General features: G+C 34.7%; 1 protein-coding gene across 1 annotated transcript in view; it reads left to right on the top strand.

The window, feature by feature from the left end:
• Window positions 1–24,796, top strand: part of LOC117326258 (receptor-type tyrosine-protein phosphatase mu-like) — an 85,699-nt gene that overhangs the window by 33,120 nt on the left and 27,783 nt on the right. Inside the window, exons 4-6 of the mRNA XM_033882937.1 lie at window positions 2,236–2,272; window positions 2,992–3,089; window positions 14,547–14,678. Of these exons, the coding sequence (XP_033738828.1) occupies window positions 2,236–2,272; window positions 2,992–3,089; window positions 14,547–14,678 (267 nt within the window). The remainder of the gene's footprint in view (window positions 1–2,235; window positions 2,273–2,991; window positions 3,090–14,546; window positions 14,679–24,796) is intronic.

Raw genomic sequence — 24,796 nt, 5'->3', positions numbered from 1 at the left:
AATAAACCTAACGTTTAGAATTTGTTGTGGAAACATTCACTGGCTAAATCATAATAAAAGCCGTTTACAAAATTAACAATTGATAAATTACAATAGCTTATTCTTGTTGAGAAGGGTCGTTACTTTGATTACAATGTGCTTCAACCTAATTGTTTATTAGTTCTCCGAACAGACAGGGTCACAGAGGAAATAGCCATACCACTGTTACTCAGGGCCTCTGAGCCTCACAGTGTAATTAGGATACGTTTTATTTAATTTAGCTGAAATGATGTCCGCAGAAAGTGTAGCTTGTAATGTCAAGCTCCGATTAACGACTCGTAAATGGCTTCTACCTGCTTCGTCAGCATCTGTAGCTTCCCAGCTCGAAGCTTTTCTCATAAAAACCTCATCACAAGCTGTCAGAACCAAAGCAGAATGCGTTATTGCTCCTTATAAAGCTACGGAAGCTGCAGGGTGTGTGTTATAGGCCTCTGGAGAATAGTATTGTGTTGTAGAATCATCATATCTTGTTTCGATGGGACCAGTATCGTTCTGTAAGTTTATAACCTAGATTTTGTCGGTCTAATTGTTGTACGATTTCCCTCTTGTCTCCTTAATTTACTTCTGTATCAAAGTTATTATTTCTCTTAATTGTGGAACAATAAAGACACACTGAGAAGTTGTTAAAAATGCATGTGTATCTATCTTTAGCACGCTTTTAACTAGACTTAGGTACATGTATACGCCAGGAACTGTAACACAATGGAGGAGAGGGATCAAAATACTGAACATCACTTTAAATATATTATATCATTGACCTTGAAAAGTGCTGTTATAACACTTCTTTCATTCTTATTAGGGCCCAGCATCATGGGTGCCCTATAGTGATCACAGTGTCTGTCCTTTTGTCCTTCTGTTCATCAGCACATTCGTAATTCCAGAGATATATCTCAGAATCCAGAAGGTTTAGATTATAATCAATTGACTTTCTAAAACTCAATATGGTGTGATGTGCAGAAATGCAATAGCGGTTTGAATAGTTATTCTTAAGGTCAAGGTCACTGTTGCTAAAAAAAGAGTTTCTGCTGTCAAAAATACACCATATAAGGCTACGATAGGAAGGCCAAACTTTCAAAACTTTCATATGAGAGTAACAATGCAGACGTGAGCAATAGGAGTCTTGAAAAATTACCTAAGGTCAAGGTCACTGTTACATCTAAGTTTCTTATACAGATGGTCACACTTTGTGATGGAGTTCCTAAAGCCAAGGCCAAAATCAAAGTCAAAAATCAACCTCATTAGGTCTTAAGGTCAAGGTCAAATTTTGTATCTTTTCACTGAGGAGCATTTTGTTATGACATGATGAAGCAAATTTGATTGGAATTTAATGAGGAGTAAACTGACCAGAAGTCAAGGTCATAGGTATTAAGTGGCATTGAGATGTGATATTAAGTGACATTGAGATGTGATATTAAGTGACAATGAAATGTGATATTAAGTGACAATGAAATGTGATATTAAGTGACAATGAGATGTGATATTAAGTGACAATAAGATGTGATAATAAGTGACAACGAGATGTGATATTAAGTGACAGTGAGATGTGATATTAAGTGACAGTAAGATGTGATATTAAGTGATATTGAGATGTGATTATAAGTGACAACGAGATGTGATATTAAGTGGCATTGAGAGGTGATAATAAGTGACAACGAGATGTGATATTAAGTGACAATGAGATGTGATATTAAGTGACAGTGAGATGTGATATTAAGTGACATTGAGATGTGATATTAAGTGACATTGAGATGTGATATTAAGTGACATTGAGATGTGATATTAAGTGACAATAAGATGTGATAATAAGTGACAACGAGATGTGATATTAAGTGACAGTGAGATGTGATATTAAGTGACAGTAAGATGTGATATTAAGTGACAGTAAGATGTGATTATAAGTGACAACGAGATGTGATATTAAGTGACAGTGAGATGTGATATTAAGTGACAGTAAGATGTGATTATAAGTGACAACGAGATGTGATATTAAGTGACAACGAGATGTGATATTAAGTGACAGTGAGATGTGATATTAAGTGACAGTAAGATGTGATATTAAGTGATATTGAGATGTGATATTAAGTGGCATTGAGAGGTGATATTAAGTGACAATGAAATGTGATATTAAGTGACAATTGTGGCAGTATAAAAAGGGTTCCATGTAATATTAATCCAACAATGCTTTGTATATTACAGGGTTACAACCAGGAAAGGGAATACATTGCCTCACAAGGTAGGTCAGAGGTCAAACTCACGATGTTGGTCAGAGGTCAAACTAACGATATAGTTCCGATGTCAACAATGTAGGTCAAAGGCTAATCTCACAATGTAGGTCGGAGGTCAAACTAACAATGTAGGTCAGATGTCAACAATGTAGGTCAAAGGCTAATCTCACGATGTAGGTCAGAGGTCAAACTAACAATGTAGGTCAAAGGTTAATATCACAATATAAGACAGAGGTCAAATTCACAATGTAGGTAAGAATTGGAACTAACAATGTAGTTCAGAGGTCAACAATATAGGTCAAAGGTTAATCTCACCATCTAGGTCAGAGGTCAGTCACAATGTAGGTCAGAGGTCAGCAATGTAGTTCAAAGGTTAAACTCACACAGTAGATTGGAGGTCAATCTCACAAGGTAGGTTGCTTTCTGAAGTTGTAAGATTTATAAAGATATAGGTCAATGGAGTACTGATGAGGTGAATTTTGAGAACTAGTAATTTTGCAAAATTTTATATTTGTTTTATCAACAAATCAATGTTTACAGATGTCCACAACATATACAAGCCACTTCCATACTGCCACTTAATTAATGTGGAGGTTTGCTTGGTTCTTTTTTTAAAATACAGAAATTTGATTGAATCATGAAGTTTATTTAAAACTTAATTAGTATACTGTCTCAGTGGGACAGATGAGACAAATAATCACACTTTATTCTTCTTTACCTCCAACAGGTCCAAAACAGAAAACAGTTCCAGCATTTTGGCACATGGTTTGGCAAGAAGATGTTCATTGTATAGTCATGGCAACAGGACTTTTTGAAAATGCCAGTGTAAGTTTTTTGATAAAATGAATTCTTTTTATAATTTGCTTTCGCGTTATAATTTGCTTTTTTTATTTTTAAAGATATTCATTGCTTTTAGAAGTGCATGATCACGTTATATAAATGTGTATGCTTTTGGCATGCTTGAGTCATAATAATAATCTTTACCATTGCATTATTATTATTATTTTTGTTTTTTTTGCCTAGAATTGATAGATATAGTAACAAGCAATGTGTTTTTTATTGCTTATGTATATATTCAGAATAAATGTTGTTCACTCTGGTATACAAATGTAACAGTACTTGGCTTATAAATATCATTTAAATGAAAAGAAATGTATTATCAAATATATACTCCAGTGAGAATGTATTATGTGTGGCTCTTTTAATATGGTAGTATGATGAAGGTTCCTATATTGACGACTTAAAACAAGTCACTATCATAGGATTGATAGGTTGGTAAATAGTTAGTTCTCCCTGAATCGGAACATAATGGTTTTATGTCAAGACTGTTTATATCATGATCTATTTATATCATAACTGTTTATATCATGACCTGTTTATATCATGACTGTTTATATCATGACCTGTTTATATAATGACTGTTTATATCATGACCTGTTTATATCATTACTGTTTATATCATGACCTGTTGATGTCATGACTGTTTATATCATGACCTGTTTATATCATGACTGTTTATATCATGACCTGTTTATATCATGATCTATTTATATCATAACTGTTTATATCATGACCTGTTTAAATCATTACTGTTTATATCATAACATGTTTATATCATGACTTTTTATACCTTGACCTGTTTATATCATGACCTGTTTATATCATGACCTGTTTATATCATGACTGTTTATATCATGACCTGTTGATGTCATGACTTTTTATATCATGACTGTTTATATCATGACCTGTTTATATCATGGCTGTTTATATCATGACCTGTTTATATAATGACTGTTTATATTATGACTGTTTATATCATGACTGTTTATATCATGACCTGTTGATGTCATGACTTTTTATATCATGACTGTTTATATCATGACCTGTTTATATCATGACTGTTTATATCATGACCTGTTTATATCATGACATGTTTATAACATGACTGTTTATATCATGACCTGTTTATATCATGACCTGTTGATGTCATGACTTTTTATATCATGACTGTTTATATCATGACCTGTTTATATCATGACTGTTTATATCATGACCTGTTTATATCATGACCTGTTTATATCATGGCTGTTTATATCATGACCTGTTTGTATAATGACTGTTTATATTATGACTGTTTATATCATGACTGTTGATGTCATGACTTTTTATATCATGACTGTTTATATCATGACCTGTTTATATCATGACTGTTTATATCATGACCTGTTTATATCATGACATGTTTATAACATGACTGTTTATATCATGACTATTTATATCATGACATGTTGATGTCATGACCTTTAATGACACCTGTTTATATCATGACATCAAAATCCTGAGTGTTATTCTTCATGTCACCTTCAAAAAAGTCATACTTTGCACATGAGGTCACAGTATCCCATTAAGGAACACTACTCACAATATTTACAATTAATTGAGGTTAATAATCTCAATATTAACCATTCCATGAGGTCAATATCACAGATTAGTAACTTTTCAAGGCTTTTGAAATCCCGAAATATTTCCATGAGGTCAATATTTCCAAAATATGAATTTATCTGCAGATGCCACTGTTTTAAACCATTCTATTAGGTTCCATTTTTTTTTCATCTGACAAGTGATGGCTCTTTCAGTCATGAATAAATGTAAAAGTACAGTTCAAAATTAATTTAATATTGTTCATGTTCCATCAAGAACTGACTGTGGTCAGAAACAAAAGTAATGCTACCATCCATCCATTCATCTAACATAAAATGTTTAGAAGTTTTGCAGGGTTTTCATGCATTCGTTCATATAGGATGCTGCCATGTAGGTAGTAGGAGTCTTTCAATTAATGATGCGCAGTTGAATTGGAAAGTATTTTTAGATTTTGGCATTATTTTGGGTTATGGCAAATTTTTGGATTATCATTAAACTCCATTTCTGTCAAGGAGAAAAGGGGAGGCATACATGCATGTTAAACAAATAACCTCTATAGTTATGAAAGATCTTTGTTGCTCAGTGAGGTAACCTTAAATGTTCATGAATCATTCATGAACATTCATGAGCTCATGAATACCATCAGCAGGGGCTCGGTGGCAATGAACAGCTGGATAAGTTACAGGCCACTGTTGTTTGTTCATACATCTATGAATGTTAATGGTTCAGTTTATCAAAGTCTAGAAAGCTGGACAAGACTTGTTTATTTGTGAAATTTTAGGACAGACTTTTCATTTTTGTTTTAATTTCTGGCCGACCTTGACAATGACTTTCTGTTTTGATACCTCTATTTAGGATTCAGGATTTAAACCTGACAAACTACATGCATTGTTATAAACATATTAAGAACTTATATTTGAAAATGTTTTAAACCATCCATTGTCTGCGCAACTTACTGAACCTGCCTTCGTTGCCACCTGAATAATAGATTCCCTCTCTTATGTGACAGTAATTTCCCCTCCAAAATAGTTTTTACTATACTAAGTTACCTGTACCTGTATGAAGAGTCCACCTGTCATATGTGACCATTTTTTATTGCCCCCATTAGACGGTCACATGACAGGTTTGACTGTATAACAGTCGTATGAAGTGTGGTTAATTCCTTGCTAGATTAATGATATAGCCAGGGTTTCTCCGCTAAATGCATGTTACAGATGCTGAATTTGACTTGCTTTAAATTTACACGCTTGAGTGATTTATAGCTACTAGTTAATTTCATGTAAGATAATAATAACACTGGACGCAAATGCCTATATCTTTAGTGGATAAGTTTATCATTGTCTATTTCATGGTTGAAAAAACATTCTGGTTGTCCTCAGTTTCTGATGGCCGAACAAAGGAATATTAAAATGCCAATTTAAAAAATCTTTGATTTAATCAATTCTTTTTGAAAATTTAAATCCAATTAATATTTAAAAACTTATACATGTACATCTTATAGGTATAAGTTACCTTCATGATATAACTCAGGTAGCAAGTGAAAAACACAGGTTTAAAGCTACTCTGAAATAGACTATAATTCTTATCATAACACTCCACTCATTATAGGATTTTAGAATGTGGGCAAATGGAGATACAGCCATACTTATCCAGCCAGGCCTCAAATATTTTCAGTGTCGGTGATGTGATGACATCATTTGTATTGATGTTTGTATAATGTCCATATGCCCTAATTAGTGTAATGTTCATTATTATAAATATCTTTTTCCAGTGATGTTCTGCTATGATATATATTCATACTATAGCGTTCATCTTTTTTAAGCATTTATTTAAAATGCTGATTAAGTGTGTCATCAACAACAATTCTAGTAGGATTCTTATAGTGGTTTTTAAAACAGAATGTATTTTTTTATATGTGTTTGTCCCCATAGAATGTACATCTGCTTTGATATAAAAATGATTTTAAGCTTGATTTAGTTTTTACCCATTGATGAGTAATTTAATTCTAATTTAGAAATGAAAATAAAAATTTTTATTTACAAATTGACATGGTAGGTTAGAAAATTTCAGTCGGCATGTGAAAGTTTTTAATTCATAATTATAGGAAGCTAGTATCAAGCATGCTGTTGGATGTAGCAAAGTTAGTTTTCTCTATTTCTAAAAACACTATAAAATCTGTGTGCTTCAAATATAGAATTATAAAATATTGTCCGCAACATTAAGAGAAGCCAGTGACAATCAAGTACCATAAAATGTTTATCAGAAAATATTTTTAATGAAGTCGTATAAAAAAAGGGGGAGACAATTGAAGTACATCAATGATAGCCGCAATGAGCCACCGAGCTGTATAGATGAGAAAACCGATGATGATACGAGCCACGGTAAAAAACAGATAGAGCTTATCACTAAGCACTCTCTATAACATCGCCAGCCATTTTCGCATATTATCACTCGATGTTTAGGCTGTTATCACTTTCTATTGCGTCAGTATGGCCATCAGTCCAGCCAGCGTACAATTTTCATGCTGACAACGTGCTATTTAATATTTCTAGAGCAGGATTTTAAATTGTTATGGTGACACATCTCTTCAGATCTCAAACACACAATTTTCAGTTAACAGAAATATTCAAACCTTGGTGGTCTTTTAAATTGAAATTTTTAACAATTAAATTGAATTTTTTTTTTTTTTTTTTTTAATTTTTAAATTGAAAATCTATAATTATTACAAATAAGTGTACTAATTGTGATGAATTTGGTGAAGACTCGTATATAAGGTAAAGCTTAAAATTCTTATTTCAATTCGAAGATCACTCTCTCTGACTCATGGCTTTGATGTCAATGCGGAGATTTAAAGAGTACTTAGGTGACTCACTTGTAATGGTAGATCGAAAATTGTAATCAAAATTAATCCAGTATTATTCAATAAACAGAATATGGATTTTTTCCTGGGACAAATTTAAATTCACAGGATTGGCATCTTATGTTTTACAAAAGAATATATAAACAAGTTAAGGGCGATCGTCTGCTGCCAGGTCTCCATTGAAATATATCCCTTTACTTTACGTCCACGTCGCTAATCCTTCATCAAGAATAATGAAGAGGTCCTGAAAGATTCCAAGCATGCATGGTTCGAGGCTCGGGTATAAATTACTCGGGACACGGTGATATTCCATGTAAGACATGCGTCTTTAAATGTTCTTGTGACTCGAGAGTTTGTGTTGAAGTTGTACGTCCCAATAACCTTTTAAGACATAGAAAATAGAAAAGGACTTATTTTCTCGAGGGCCATACAATTTTACTTTACACTTACGGACCCCATGTGTGAAACACCCATTGGAAAACCTGTGAGGTTTTTACACTAGAGATCAGAGAGATTGAAAAATTTAGCAAAGTTCCATTTCATAGACTGTAATTTCAATCAATTTTCATGCTTACAGTGGTGTTTTTGCATCTGATGACATATATTTAGTTTTCTTGTCAATGGTTTGCATGTTGATATGTTTGCATGCCTTACACTTCAGTGGCCCGCCTGTATTATCGTAAATGGTTGTGCCCCATATAATTTTCCAGTCTGTTGTCTGCCCGTGCATCCCTGAGCCCCTCAACCTGCATAAGATTTGTTTTCTGCTTAAGTTGATGCTCATCAGTCAGTTTACCAGTCAGTCTGTGGGAATACCTGTATCTCAATCCTATCATACTTGAGTCATTTGTAATGACGAATTTCTGTATCAATCTTGCCAACTTTAGCTGCTCTGAAAATTAACATCAAAATTGAAATGTTGATCAAAACACAAAATGGAATGTAGTTTAATTGGTTGATGAATTTTCTGAACATTGGGACCAAATTTCCTGTATAATATATATCTTATCATTGCTTAAAACAATTTAAGAAATATAGATGTGTATTATCTGATGTTGATGTATATATATATGCCATTTTAACTCACCTGGCCCAAAGGCTTGTGAGCTTCTGCCATGGTTTCACGTCCGTCAGTCATCTGTCCAACTTTTTCAAATAATTTTGTCTTATACATTTGGTATGGAGCATGCTGGGATACATTGATCAATAGAAATTCTGTCTGCACCTCTATAGGTGTGTGAAGTTGGAGTCAGGGCAATGAGGGATATCAAATCAACAACAAATCCTTTTTTACAAATAATTTGATTTCAATACATTTCTGGAGAACGATATTTGGAAAAAAATTATAGTGATCAGGGTCTGGCTCTCCTGTTAAAAGGGGAGTGGAGGTCATAATCTGGGGAACTTAGTGATAAATCTTTCAAAAATGTTTCTTTCTATATAAATAAGGGTATTTCAAACTATATTTGAAAAAATCTTTTAATGAAGATTGAAGATAGTAAATACAAACAAGCTAAGGGATCTGGCCCCCAATGGCAACCTGCATAATAAACGATTTGAGAGTACATCGTCAGCATCATAATTTATTTTTTTATATTTCAAAATTCACAATGAAATTCAGGTATTGTAATACTTTATAAAGAGAGGCAGAACCAAACTGGCTGAAAAATTGTAATAAATTATAATTTTAAGCCAAAATCATTCATGATAATTGCTGGAAATATGTTTAATAGGTGAGCAATACAGGCCCTCTTGGCCTCTTTTGATGTCTGATGAGTGAAATACTTAAAATATTGAATTATGAATATTGAATTTTGAATATTGAATTTTGAACATTTTCTCTCAGAACTACTCCTGCAATTGGGTAAACACAACAATGGATGTTTATAGCTCTTCGTCTGTATGAAGTGCCGTCTTATTTTCCTGGGCGATAAAAATGCCATTTGTTTTTGTTCACCTGTCACACCTGCACGCACCTGTGTTTGATATTTGTAGGTAAAACCTGATTGGTATTTGACACAGAATCTGCACTCTTTTCCGAACATGTCCCCCTCACAATTATTTCTTATCGTAAAATATTTCATGTTGCCTATATTAAAATCAAAAGAGTAAATTTATTTGATAAAAATTTTCAATTTCAGAGTATTTTCTAGTAAAAATGTATAAATATTAGTATAGCTATGTAGGAATTTATATGATTTTTATTAAAATCTGTGTTCAAATTGTAAAAATTTCTGAGAAGAAAAGAACAAATGAATTCATTGAAAAGGAAAAAAGAAGTTTTTTATTACAAGAAATGTTAACAAGAAATGTTTCAATATTTTTTTTCCGTGGTAAAGAAGTTGGGGAGGGCTGAGGTAGCGTTATGTCCATTCATAGACTTGTTTGTTCATTCATTTCACCTTATCAGTGCTTAAGTGACTGTATTTATCAATGGAATTTGATCAAATTTCTTATGTAACGTTCAAGTAAGAGAATTTAAACCTTGAATGAGATTGTGTTTCAGGGTGCCAATGTCAAGGACAAGGTCATTAGTATTGATACTATTTATAGAAATCTTTGTCATTGCTCTAGCGACTTCATATTTAAATGGATTCGGTCAAACTACAAATAATGGTCAAGTACGAAAATTCTTCTGGTCTTATAAATTGTAGAATATTCGAGCAAGTACACTATCGGCAAACGAGGGGAATTTCATCACTTACAATGTCTTGTTTCCTCATAGAGATGATAATTGTTTTTCTTTTAAGTGACTGCAGCTTGTGTTTTTTTAGTAGTTTGTTTTGAAATGTTTAGTTTCATTTGTAAACAATTTATGAAAGATTTGTCTGCTTCATAAAAAAAGTAATAAAATCTGTTGAAATATATAATGTTTAATAGGATTAGACAAAACAGATAAATTTGCAAAATGATTTGGCTAAACATCTTTAAGTCCAAAATGTACATCTTATCCAAAACCTCCTTGTCCAAAATGTCCTGATCTAAAATGTCCTTTTCCCCTAATGTCCTTGTCCAAAACCTCCTTGTCCAAAATATCTTGTCCAAAATGCCCCCATTGTATGTCTGAAATGTCCAACTAAATTTCCAAATTTAAACCCTTCATAACTTGCATAATGATTTGGCCTTTCCACCTCATACTTAATATTCATGGGTACAAATTGACACAAACATTGTGTGAAGTAATATGGTATATACAAAGTACTTGACAATTTAAGCACTTTGAAAGAAAAGCTCACAGGATGTTAGTTCAAAAATTGTTGTGTTTTTTGTGGAATGTTTATTTTGGACGTAGATATTTTGCCATCAGCAATGTACTAACTGTCAAAAATCATGTGACATTTTAAAATATCAAATGAAAGTAATTATACCCCTGCTAACATTAACCATTACTATGGAAACATTAATGGAGGCATATGATTGGTCATGTGATATTGTCTGTTTAAGCTGAAAATTGGTATAAAAGGAATGTCAAATCAAAGGATACCATACTTCAACCACAAGAATATATATATAACGCAAGTGATCGATAGTGGAGGTAAAACCATTGTCTTATAGTCCAAGTTTCTTTTGTCATTCGAATTCAGGATTATGAAAACTTTAAGCTCCATGGAGAACGATAAGATATTTCACAGTTGGATGTCCCATATGACATTTGCAACTTGCAGACGCAAATGTATAAACATGCTATAAAAAACAGTGATGTTTCCGTTCTGAGCTGCAGATCTGCAGCTTCAAAGCTAATTAGTCCACAAAACACTTAGTAGAAAAATAGATCAATATTTTATTGCTAGTTGAGTGATCAGAGGAACTTTTACTACCTCGACGGATCTCATTGAGCCAGTAAATTAAAAATGGTTATCACAGGATACATGTAATTAATGAGCATTCCTTGTTTACAGTGCATGAAATATTTAAATGATGCATGCAGATAAATTTTCAATGATATATGGACATGAGATATATTTAGTAATTTTATATCATAGTAATAGAAAAAAAAATTTCACATTTCCAAATTTAATTTGCTTGTGAATTTTTCACATTTTCTGAGAATTGGTAGCTAGCTAACATCTTGTAAATTTTGTTGTCACATTTCCTGAGAATGGTTACCGTAACTACTAACGTATATAAAAAAAAATCCTGAAAAATTGTTATTGTTTCACATATGTCTTGTGATTTTTTTTTTTTTTTTCACATTTCCTGTGAATTGTTCTCTTAACTTATTTGGAGTTTTTACATATTTTAATAAAATCTTCACATTTTCTGAGAATTGCTTACTCTTTCTACTTTTAGTGAACAAATGTTTTATACAGCAGTTTTTATGCCACCTCTCAGGTGTTCTGTTTGGGCCACTAATTTCTGTACTTGCATGCATACACCCAATAATTCTGTAGCTAAAACAGCTTGTGTGGTAAATATCTCATGACCACTCAGTGCAGATCATGTTCAATAGTGTATCACGTTTTACTAATTCAAATTAGAGTTATATGGTCATTACAGTCAAGGTTAAAAGGTCAAAGTTCACACTTGACCATTTTTGAAAATGATTTCAGGTATTATCACAGACCATTCCATGAGGCTGATGTGAAATGTAAATCTAATGTATATAATTTAGATATATTGATATAAAAAAAACACATGCCAGGAGAACATGTACAATAATATTTCAATAACTGGTAAAAAAAAGGAGGATGAATTAATAACGCACATTTATTATATGCAGACAATTTTAATTGATTAATTAAGCAGAATTTTAGTTTCTCAAAAATTATTATTTCCCTGTGGAGGGGGGGGGGGGGAAACAGATGTGGACATTAGTTTTAAAGACAGAAATTATTATCTAAATTGATAAGGATAAATTACTGCCTCATAATAAAGTTGATTTTAAATTGTAATTTTTGTAATGAATTTTAAAAAAGTGTCCTATTTCATGATAAAAATAGGGCATGCTAATTACCCACTCATTATACATTGATCATTAATTGATTAATTTATTGATTTATTGATTGAATGACTTGTTGTTGTGGAATTGTTATATATTGTTGTTGTTGACTTGTTGTTGTTGTCATTGTTGTTGTTGTAATTTATTGATTGAGTAAATGATAAAATCTATTAAATGATCAAATCTATCACTTCTCAGACGAGTAAAACAATCAGCAGATGTTTTATTTTGTTAAAATGTATTGCAGCTTTATTTGTAAATGAGAAATTATAATTACGATTTTGAAATTGAGCTGTAGGATTTCATGAGTGATGTGGTAAATTGATTCACTCTCACACAATCACCCATAAAATGTAGGATGACAGCATCGAAAAAATTTCTAACAATGCGTTCAAGTTCGATTAAATTTCTTTAAGTTTAGGATGTTTTATTGACCCTTCAATGCCTGCATTTCATGAATCCTCTTATTAAATGTGGTAAAAAACAACGTAAAATGATTTATGATATTTAAATGTTGCCTAATGAGAGGTAGCGGATGAGGTTATTGGAGGAAATCATTACAATTCCAGGTATTCATTATTGAAAGGTCAAGCCGGGGGGGGGGGGGGGGGGGGGGGGGGGGGAATCACCGAGTTGTATATCACTATGTTGTGTTTGTTTACATGATCCTAATGTCAATTACAAACTTATTTACTAGACCAGATGTATTCATATTGTGAGGTATCAGATACCCAGAGGTTTAGGATCATCACGGATGGTAAATTTATTTGGGATTCGAAATATCGGATACTTTGAGCTTTGGAATCATATGGGAGCAGATACTTTGAGATATCAGGAATAATTAAGTAGGATTGGATATTTAGAGGTTTTGAATCATGGGATCAGATATTTTTGAGATTTAGGATAATAGGATCAGAAACTTTGAGGTTTGGAATCATGGGATTTGATACTTTGAGGTTTGGAATCATCACCAGGGATTTGATATTTTTGAGGTTTGGGATCCTGGGATTTGAAACATTGAGGCTTGGAATCAGATAGGATATTGGAAACTTTGAGGTCGGGATCATGGAATCGGAAACATTGAGGTTTAATTGGATTCATAGGATTTGATACTTTGAGGTTGGGATCATATGTGATTGACACTTTTCAGTTTGGGATCATGGGTTGGACAATTTGAGGCTCAGAATCATGGGATCAGATATTTTTGAGATTTGGGATAATAGGATCAGAAACTTTGAGGTTTGGAATCATGGGATTTGATACTTTGAGGTTTGGAATCATCACCAGGGATTTGATATTTTTGAGGTTTGGGATCATGGGATTTGAAACATTGAGGCTTGGAATCAGATAGGATATTGGAAACTTTGAGGTCAGGATCATGGAATCGGAAACATTGAGGTTTCATTGGATTCATAGGATTTGATACTTTGAGGTTGGGATCATATATGTGATTGACACTTTTCAGTTTGGGATCATGGGTTGGACAATTTGAGGTTCAGAATCATGGGATCAGAGACTTTAATTGAGGTTTCAGGAATCTTGGGATTAAATATTTAGAGGTTTGAGATCATTGGATTAGATACTTTTAAGGTTTGGAGTCATCGGATCGGACACTTTGCGGATTGGATTCATGGGATTGGATACTTGGAGGTTTGGAATCAGTGGATAAGATACTTTGATGTTTTGAATCATGGGATTGGATACTTGGAGGTTTGGAATCATGGGATAAGATACTTTGAGGTTTGGAATCATGGGATTGGATACTTGGAGGTTTCGAATCATGGGATAAGATACTTTGAGGTTTGGAATCATGGGATTGGATACTTGGAGGTTTGGAATCATGGGATAAGATAATTTGAGGTTTCGAATCATGGGATTGGATACTTGGTGGTTTTTTATCATGGGATCCACTAATTTGAAGTTTGGGTTCATGGGATCCGTTACTTTGAGGTTTGGAATCTGGTCTTGGATTATGGGATTAGAAACATGCATATGGGCTCATTGTGGTAAGATCATGGTAAATAAATGACGATTAATAAATTACTGTTTTTTACATTCACAGCAACAATGTGACAAGTACTGGGGAGATGTGTTTAGTATGCAGAAGTATGTTCGTCATGGTGACATTCACATCTGGCTTGACTCATCCATGGAGATTGCTCAACTTACTATCCGCAACTTTCGGATAAAGCGGGTAAGTTTTGAACTGCATAGACAGAATATCAACAACTTTTGAATGATCAGGTAGATTTTGGTTCTAGTAAACTGTTTAAAGTGTAACTGCACCTTTATTTATTCTGTCTCCTCTATTTTTAAATTCTAATAATGTCGAGCAGTTCTAGAGACAGGGTATTTTAATGACTGATATAGTAAGTTGGCTGTGTGAGGTGTTACTGACTCCTCTCTCCATAGTCTAATTCTCAAATAGCTCTTGTGAATTTCTTAACTGTAATATTTCAGTCAATCCAGCATGAATTCATATTTCAAGGTGTCAAGGTCATGGCTACTATTTATAGATTTTGTACAGCAATAAAACTATTTTGGTATGAAATTTGAAACATAGTCTAGTTTGTCTTAGATAATCAACAGTGTGATGATGATCCTTTACATAACAACAAAAAAGTTTGTGGTTTATTTATATGCCAACAATTTTAAAGATCTAATATAATACAGTCCTCTTCCATCTGTCCTTCTGGGTGTCCATCTATCTCTCAACAGTTGGTTTAGTTTTCATGCTTTTTTCTTCATTTATCGACTATAGTTCAGTCAGATAATGTGTTTTTATCCTAATTTTCGGTATGCATGTTCTTGTGGGATCTACAAATTATAGTATGGATGATGTGATGTACAGAAAGAATTTCCAAATGTTTGTTCAAAAACATGTAAAATTCATTCACCTCTAATATTGAAAACTCTTTCGGTAAAAGTTTTGATGCAGTATAGAGTTCAGCCAGCTTTGTTGTTACTGGTAACCTTCTAACCTTTTTATCGGTGTACCAGGTACATTATTTAAATATAACAGGAAAAATAATTAAATATGATTAGACAGGTATCTGATACAGCCATTTGTGGTCACAGCTCTTCTTTAATTTGGAAGCCTGCAGATGCTGCTATTTTACGAATGAAACTCTGATATCAGAAGTGGGTTATTTTTAGCTCACCTGCCCAAAGGGCAAGTGAGCTTATGCCATGGTGCGGCGTCCGTCGTCCGTCCATCTGTCCGGCCGTCTGGCCGTCCGGCGTCAACTTTTTCATTTAAACAACTTCTTCTCAATAACCAAGAGGCCCAGGAACTTCATATTGGGCCTGTAGCATACTGGGGTGAAGGGCTACCAAGTTTGTTCAAATAATTGACCTTGACCTTCATTCAAGGTCACATGGGTCAAATAGGCTATAATCTTCAAACGACTTCTTCTCAATAACCAAGAGGCCCAGGGACTTGGTATTGGGCCTGTAGCATGCTGGGATAAAGGGCTACCAAATTTGTTCAAATAATTGACCTTGACCTTCATTCAAGGTCACATTGGTCAAATAGGCTATAATCTTCAAACGACTTCTTCTCAATAACCAAGAGGTCCAGGGACATGATATTGGGCCTGTAGCATGCTGGGGTGAAGTGGTACAAAGTTTGTTCAAATAAATGACCTTGACCTTCATTCAAGGTCACATTGGTCAAATAGGCTATAATCTTAAAACGACTTCTTCTCAATAACCAAGAGGCCCAGGGACTTGATATTGGGCCTGTAGCATACTGGGGTGAAGGGCTACCAAGTTTGTTCAAATAATTGACCTTGACCTTCATTCAAGGTCACATTGGTCAAATAGGCTATAATCTTCAAACGACTTCTTCTCAATAACCAAGAGGCCCAGGGACATGATATTGGGCCTGTAGCATGCTGGGGTGAAGGGCTACAAAGTTTGTTCAAATAAATGACCTTGACCTTCATTCAAGGTCACATTGGTCAAATAGGCTATAATCTTCAAACGACTTCTTCTCAATAACCAAGAGGCCCAGGGACTTGATATTGGGCCTGTAGCATGCTGGGGTGAAGTGCTACAAAGTTTGTTCAAATAAATGACCTTGACCTTCATTCAAGGTCACATTGGTCAAATAGGCTATAATCTTCAAACGACTTCTTCTCAATAACCAAGAGGCCCAGGGACTTGATAATTGGCCTGTAGCATACTGGGGTGAAGGGCTAACAATTTGTTCAAATAATTGACCTTGACCTTCATTCAAGGTCACATTGGTCAAATAGGCTATAATCTTCAAATGACTTCTTCTCAATAACCAAGAGGCCCAGGGACATGATATTGGGTCTGTAGCATGCTTGGGTGAAGGGCTACCAAGTTTGTTCAAATGAATTGCCTTGACCTTCACTTAAGGTCATATTGGTCAAATAGACTATATTCTTCAAACGACTTCTTCTTAATAACCAAGAGACCCAGGGACTTGATATTGGGCCTGTAGCATGCTGGGGTGAAGGGCTACAAAGTTTGTTCAAATGAATGACCCTTGACCTACATTTAAGATCACAGGGGTGAAATCAGCTTAAATCTGTAAACAATAATTTTGCAATAGCCAAGAGCCTCCTAGACCAGATATTAGGCCAATAAAATGCTGGAATAAAGGACTATAAAATTTATTAATATGAATAAACCTAGCTTACTATGATAATCAGCATAGTATCTGTAGAAATGACCTCAATCAACTTCAAAGTTGCTGTAGAGCCAGGTGAGCGATACAGGCCCATTGGGCCTCTTGTTCAGGACTCTCATGATCAGATGTCTATCTTTTTACTTAAAGTTAGGTGATAACGCCAACTGATAAAGGTGGTTAAAATTACATCATTGTATTGGTCCACTACCGGTGAAACCTAGGGGACTATACGTTTCCTCCCTGTCCGTCCGTCCACACTCACTCAGATATACTTGTGGGGTGAATTCCGTGATTCATTCCATGCAAAAATCTTCGTCGCCTATAGGAAATGAAATTTTATGTAAATTTGTGTTTTATCCCATAATTCATCAATAAATCTTACTGCGCATATGCTTTTTTAGCGACCGAATGAACTGAATTTAAATGTGGTGTCCATATCAAATTAAAACTTGTGCCTTGCACCTCACAAGTTCTCTGACAAAACACGTACAACACCCCATAAGTCGATCTTGTCCATATCACTGTTCGTCCGTCTGTCCGCTCACTTTTCTCAACCATGCTTCAAGATATGTTGTGAAAGTTGGTATATAAATTCAGTATGAGTACCTATACTGATCAAATTTGAGTTTCAGAATTTATTAATATGTTCTCTGAACAACAAGTTGGCATGCTGACTAGTGTTAGCGATGACATCGAGTTTCTGTCACAGATCAAAATAGATATCGCCAGCACCATTCTATGTTTGTACTGGCCCCTAAGTCAACATTGACAGCTACAAAGGTCAGTCAACAAATCAATGAGTTTAAATTAGAGATTCTGGCACAGGAATTTCTCATTATATGATTCTGTATACACAACAAGTTTTATTGATACAAAAAAAAACAATGAGAGCAAATATTTGTTGGAAGTTTCCGTATCCAGTGTTTCGAAATATAATAACTAAAAAAATCAATATTTTTGGCGGGGTTGAAATTAATAAATGTTTGATCATGAAGTATTGTTCAATAATATTTTAATATATATATAGGTACCCTCTTTATCTGTAAATAAGCCCCTTGCAACCCACATGTAAGCCCCTGCCAGTAAATAAGCTCCCTTATTCATTTGGATGAATCATCAGTTTTAGGATTAGTAAGCTATAAATGCGGTTCACCAATAAGACCTTCCCAACCTTTAATACTGAACGTTAATAATAATAAAAAAACACACCAGGGGATAAAAACGGTACTTAACATTTTACACAGGGGTGTTGGCTTATTTGAGGGTAAACACAGTACCATACATTTTATACTTGGGGAGCTGGCTTATGGATAAATGCAGTACTAAATTTGGTACCTGGTAGTAAAGTTGGCTGTTAATAAGCCGATGTCTGGTAATAAGCCCATGACTGGTAATAAGCCCATGTCTGGTAATAAGTCCATGTCTGGTAATAAGTCTGCCTTTGGTAATAAGTCCATGTCTGGTAATAAGTCCATGTCTGGTAATAAGCCTATGTCTGGTAATAAGTCTGCCTTTGGTAATAAGTCCATGTCTGGTAATAAGTCCATGTCTGGTAATAAGTCTGCCTTTGGTAATAAGCCCATGTCTGGTAATAAGTCCATGTCTGGTAATAAGTCCATGTCTGGTAATAAGTCCATGTATGGTAATAAGTCCATGTCTGGTAAAAAGTCCATGTCTGGTAATAAGTCCATATGTCTGGTAATAAGTCCATATGTCTGGTAATAAGTCCATATGTCTGGTAATAAGTCCATATGTCTGGTAATAAGTCCATGTCTGGTAATAAGCCCATGTCTGGTAATAAGTCCATGTCTTGTAATAAGCCCATGTCTGGTAATAAACCCATGTTTGGTAATAAACCCATGCCTGGTAATAAGCCCATGTCTGGTAATATAACCCTGCCCGTGTCTATTGCAGTTTCATACTAATGTGCTATTTTATCATCCTCCATTAGCCTGCAGTACTCTCTTCTCTGAAGTCTTAGTCTTTGTAATGTTTGTACCGTATGGACTTATGTATGGTCTTTGTAATGTTTGTACCGTATGGACTTATGTATGGTCTTTGTAATGTTTGTACCCGTATGGACTTACGTATGGTCTTTGTAATGTTTGTACCTGTATGGACTTACGTATAGTCTTTGTAATGTTTGTACCCGTATGGACTTACGTATGATCTTTGTAATTTTTGTACCCATATGGACTTATGTATGGTCTTTGTAATGTTTGTACTGTAGGGACTTACGTATAGTCTTTGTAATGTTTGTACCCGTATGGACTTACGTATGGTCTTTGTAATGTTTGTACCCGTATGGACTTACGTATAGTCTTTGTTAATGTTTGTACCCGTATGGACTTACGTATAGTCTTTGTAATGTTTGTACCCGTATGGACTTACGTATGGTCTTTGTTAATGTTTGTACCCGTATGGACTTACGTATGGTCTTTGTACTGTTTGTACCCGTAGGGACTTACGTATGGTCTTTGTAATGTTTGTACCTGTATGGACTTACGTATGGTCTTTGTTAATGTTTGTACCCGTATGGACTTACGTATAGTCTTTGTTAATGTTTGTACCCGTATGGACTTACGTATGGTCTTTGTAATGTTTGTACCCGTATGGACTAACGTATGGTCTTTGTTAATGTTTGTACCCGTATGGACTTACGTATGGTCTTTGTAATGTTTGTACCGTAGGGACTTACGTATGGTCTTTGTAATGTTTGTACCGTAGGGACTTACGTATAGTCTTTGTAATGTTTGTACCCGTATGGACTTATGTATGGTCTTTGTATTGTTTGTACCGTATGGACTTACGTATGGTCTGTGTAATGTTTGTACCTGTATGGACTTACGTATAGTCTTTGTTAATGTTTGTACCCTATGGACTTACGTATGGTCTTTGTTAATGTTTGTACCCTATGGACTTACGTATGGTCTTTGTAATGTTTGTACCTGTATGGACTTACGTATAGTCTTTGTTAATGTTTGTACCCTATGGACTTACGTATGGTCTTTGTAATGTTTGTACCGTATGGACTTACGTATGGTCTTTGTAATGTTTGTACCCGTATGGACTTACGTATAGTCTTTGTAATGTTTGTACCCGTATGGACTTACGTATGATCTTTGTAATTTTTGTACCCATATGGACTTATGTATGGTCTTTGTAATGTTTGTACTGTAGGGACTTACGTATAGTCTTTGTAATGTTTGTACCCGTATGGACTTACGTATGGTCTTTGTAATGTTTGTACCCGTATGGACTTACGTATAGTCTTTGTTAATGTTTGTACCCGTATGGACTTACGTATAGTCTTTGTAATGTTTGTACCCGTATGGACTTACGTATGGTCTTTGTTAATGTTTGTACCCGTATGGACTTACGTATGGTCTTTGTACTGTTTGTACCCGTAGGGACTTACGTATGGTCTTTGTAATGTTTGTACCTGTATGGACTTACGTATGGTCTTTGTTAATGTTTGTACCCGTATGGACTTACGTATAGTCTTTGTTAATGTTTGTACCCGTATGGACTTACGTATGGTCTTTGTAATGTTTGTACCCGTATGGACTAACGTATGGTCTTTGTTAATGTTTGTACCCGTATGGACTTACGTATGGTCTTTGTAATGTTTGTACCGTAGGGACTTACGTATGGTCTTTGTAATGTTTGTACCGTAGGGACTTACGTATAGTCTTTGTAATGTTTGTACCCGTATGGACTTATGTATGGTCTTTGTATTGTTTGTACCGTATGGACTTACGTATGGTCTGTGTAATGTTTGTACCTGTATGGACTTACGTATAGTCTTTGTTAATGTTTGTACCCTATGGACTTACGTATGGTCTTTGTTAATGTTTGTACCCTATGGACTTACGTATGGTCTTTGTAATGTTTGTACCCGTATGGACTTACGTATGGTCTTTGTTAATGTTTGTACCCTATGGACTTACGTATGGTCTTTGTAATGTTTGTACCCGTATGGACTAACGTATAGTCTTTGTTAATGTTTGTACCCTATGGACTTACGTATGGTCTTTGTAATGTTTGTACCGTATGGACTTACGTATGGTCTTTGTAATGTTTGTACCCGTATGGACTTACGTATGGTCTGTGTAATGTTTGTACCTGTATGGACTTACGTATAGTCTTTGTAATGTTTGTGCCGTATGGACTAATACATAATGACGTAACAGATTACGTATATTGTTACAGAGTTGTTGTTTCTTACTGTTCAGAAGGATGGACAAAATGTGTATATATCCTTGTTATTTTACATAAGTGATTGGTATAGTGTTGAAATCAGAATTTCAATATGGAAACGTGATCGATACACATGTACACATTGAAGATGATACTGTAGTGATAAAATCAAGGCACTCACCTCATTAGGGTTGATTGCCACATGATCAATAATGTCATTGTTTTTGTAATTTGATTAGTTTCATATCCTACTTGAAGAATCGTTCAGCACTCACGCAGCAGAATCACAGGTACCAGGAGTGAACCCATTGCTAATTCAGTATGGATATTATCCAGTATACTCAGTCTAGCTCAGACCCCAATATCAGTTTTTTCCGTTCCTTTGATTTGAAAAAAAAAAATCTAGGTTAGAAATTGATACGAAAATTGAAGAATCAAATCTTACCATATTAAAATAACTGAATTGATTTGAAGTTGTAAAATCCTGCCCATTTGTAACTTAAAAAGGCTAAATGTTTTTAAATATAATGTTTAAATGTACAGGGAATTGAGACTATCCTACCTCCAGCATCAAGTTCATAGAAGCTTCAATCCTGGTGATTCAAATTAAGTACCTTACCTCACCATTGTTATCATATCAGCCTTACATCGACCAATGACATAATCTGCTCAAATCTTGAAAAAGTCTGAAGCTATGCCCGTTATTTCATTCAAATTTTGATCAGAATCAAAATGGCAAAATTCAGTTTTTGAAAATTAAGAATAATCCAGGTAAGGTTTAGACATTAAGATGGACTATTACTTTGAGAGATACAAATGGGATATTATGATGCATTAAGATTGAGGTAACCCTTTTGAACTTTAACCTTTGAAGCGCTCACACAGAGTATTTAATGGCTGAAGGGCATTAAATTGAGGTAACCCTTTGAACTTTAACCTTTGGAGCGCACTGACCCGATATTTGATGATTAAAAGGCATTAAGATTGAGGTTGTCCTTTTGAACTTTAACCCTTGAAAGACTCTGACTCAATATTTGATGGCTGAAAGGCATTAAGATTTGAGAACTTTAACCCTTAATTGAAGGGCTCTGATCCTGTATTTGATGACTGTAGGGCTTTCGGTTGGGACCCTTTTGAACTTTAACCCTTGAAGGGCTCTGACCCAATATTTGATGACTGAAAGGCATTAAAATTGAGGTTGTCCTTTTGAACTTTAACCCTTGAAGGGTTCTGACCCAATATTTGATGACCGTAGGGCATTCAGTTGGGACCCTTTTGAACTTTAACCCTTGAAGGGCTCTGACCCAGTATTTAATGACTGTAGGATATTAAGATTGAGAACTTTAACCCTTGAAGGGCTCTGACCCAGTATTTAATGAGTGTAGGGCATTAAGATTGAGAACTTTAACCCTTGAAGGGCTCTGACCCAGTTTTTGATGAGTGTAGGGCATTAAGATTGAGAACTTTAACCCTTGAAGGGCTCTGACCCAATATTTGATGACTGTAGGACGGTGACACGGACTAGCAGACATCAGGGTATAATGTATATCCGGTTATGACATGAAAATTAATCATTATGCAAAAATCAATAATCATGTACTGGATGGCTAGGATGATCTCAGTCAGTCTTAACACATAAAGGTGTTGATAGCTGTTAAAGAACCTGATAATATACAAACAGGTTAAATAGTTGGCAGATAATGGATATATATTCTAAAATGTAATATATTTAACTTAACCAGTGTAATACATGGGGGTAACATTTTCATGGATATTTCACCTTTTGCATTTTTTAGTCGAGAATTAGCCCCTGTGAGGAAGAAAAGAAATTTATCCTGATTTAAAATTACTTTGAAATTTTTATTACAAATTGCATTGATGTGACCACGCAATTGCAACTCGACGCAATTTTTAAAATTAACTTTTTTTAATGTCATTATCGATAATTAATAGTTATTTTTTACTAGAAATAGGTTGAAACATGTACAAAGGAAAGATTATCGATCATCGCATCTGTTGCCAATTTATCTGGTTAAAGTAACTTCGAAAATTGTTATCACAAATTGCGTTGTTATTACAAATTGCATGGTGACAGTGGTAGCACGATAAATTTAGGTATCTGCAGTTCCACGCGATCACATGGACGCAAACAGACTGATGAACATGCAGCCTCCTAAAACTCACACTCCCCACACACATTCAGTTTGTACGCAGGGAAAACCATCGTTAATTAACCATTAAGTTAAACAATTCAAAACAATTACTCAAATTTGGATTTAAAGCAGGTCTTAAATAAACAATGATTGTACCAGGAAAAGCTGTAATCTGGATCAAATGCAGGAAGAATTTTCAGTTTAAATAATTGCTTTATACCAATTTTTATACCCCTGGCATTTAATAGGGTGATGGTCCTATGTCTGTCTTGTCGTGTCCCATCTTGTCTTGTCCTGTGTTGTCTTGTCCCATCTCGTGGTGTCCCATCTTTGAAGTGTCCAGTCTTACCATGTCCCATCTTGATGTCTTCCATCTTGTTGGTCCAATCTTGTGTCAAGTCTTGTGCCCCTTCTTGATGTGTCCCGTCTTGTCATGTCCAGTCTTGTCGTGTCCCGTCTTGTCGTGTCCCATCTTGTCGTGTCCCGTCTTGTCGTGTCCCGTCTTGTCGTGTCCAGTCTTGTCGTGTCCCTTCTTGTCGTGTCCAGTCTTGTCATGTCCCATCTTGTCATGTCCCATCTTGTCATGTCCCATCTTGTCATGTCCTGTCTTGTCGTGTCCAGTCTTGTCATGTCCCATCTTGTCATGTCCCATCTTGTCATGTCCCGTTTTGTCGTTTCCGATCTTGTCATGTCCTGTCTTGTCGTGTCCCATCTTGTCCTGTTCCAAATCACTGACATGTCCCGAGAACCTCAAAGCAGATTTGGTTCATATCAACAGCACTACTGCTGTACTAAGTTTTAGACCACATTCTGGTCGTTATTGGTCAAGATTAAAGGGTCACAGGTGACTAAAGGGTCAAAGGTCACCTTTGACCCCTTCTGCACGGAACACATTGTTACATGGTACAGAGCAGCTAGGGCATCGTCATGTTGTAATTACAGACAATTTTTAGTCTGTCAAACATTAAATTTGAACTCAAAGGATATTTCTGTTTAAACCAACTTAATTGATGGGAAAGTGGGAAAGATAAAAATTCTGATTGAAAAGTCTTTTATCAACAACTTGTAATTAAGGAAAGATTACTTGATGATACGGGGAGCAATAATTAAAGTTCTCATCAAAATCAAATTAACTAAAACATTTATTTAAAAAAGGAAATTCTTAGATTTTCCAGAAAAAAACATATTCAAATTAAGTTAAATCTTATTATGATATAAAGTATAAAGGTTATTCGAAGGACTGTGATATCTCAGAAATCTGAAACATTTTAATCACAATGCTTATAATTAATTGCTATT

Source organism: Pecten maximus, chromosome 4 (assembly GCF_902652985.1).
Source record: "Pecten maximus chromosome 4, xPecMax1.1, whole genome shotgun sequence".
NCBI classification, from domain to species: Eukaryota; Metazoa; Mollusca; class Bivalvia; order Pectinida; family Pectinidae; genus Pecten; species Pecten maximus.
This window is presented reverse-complemented; position numbering and strand designations above follow the sequence as displayed.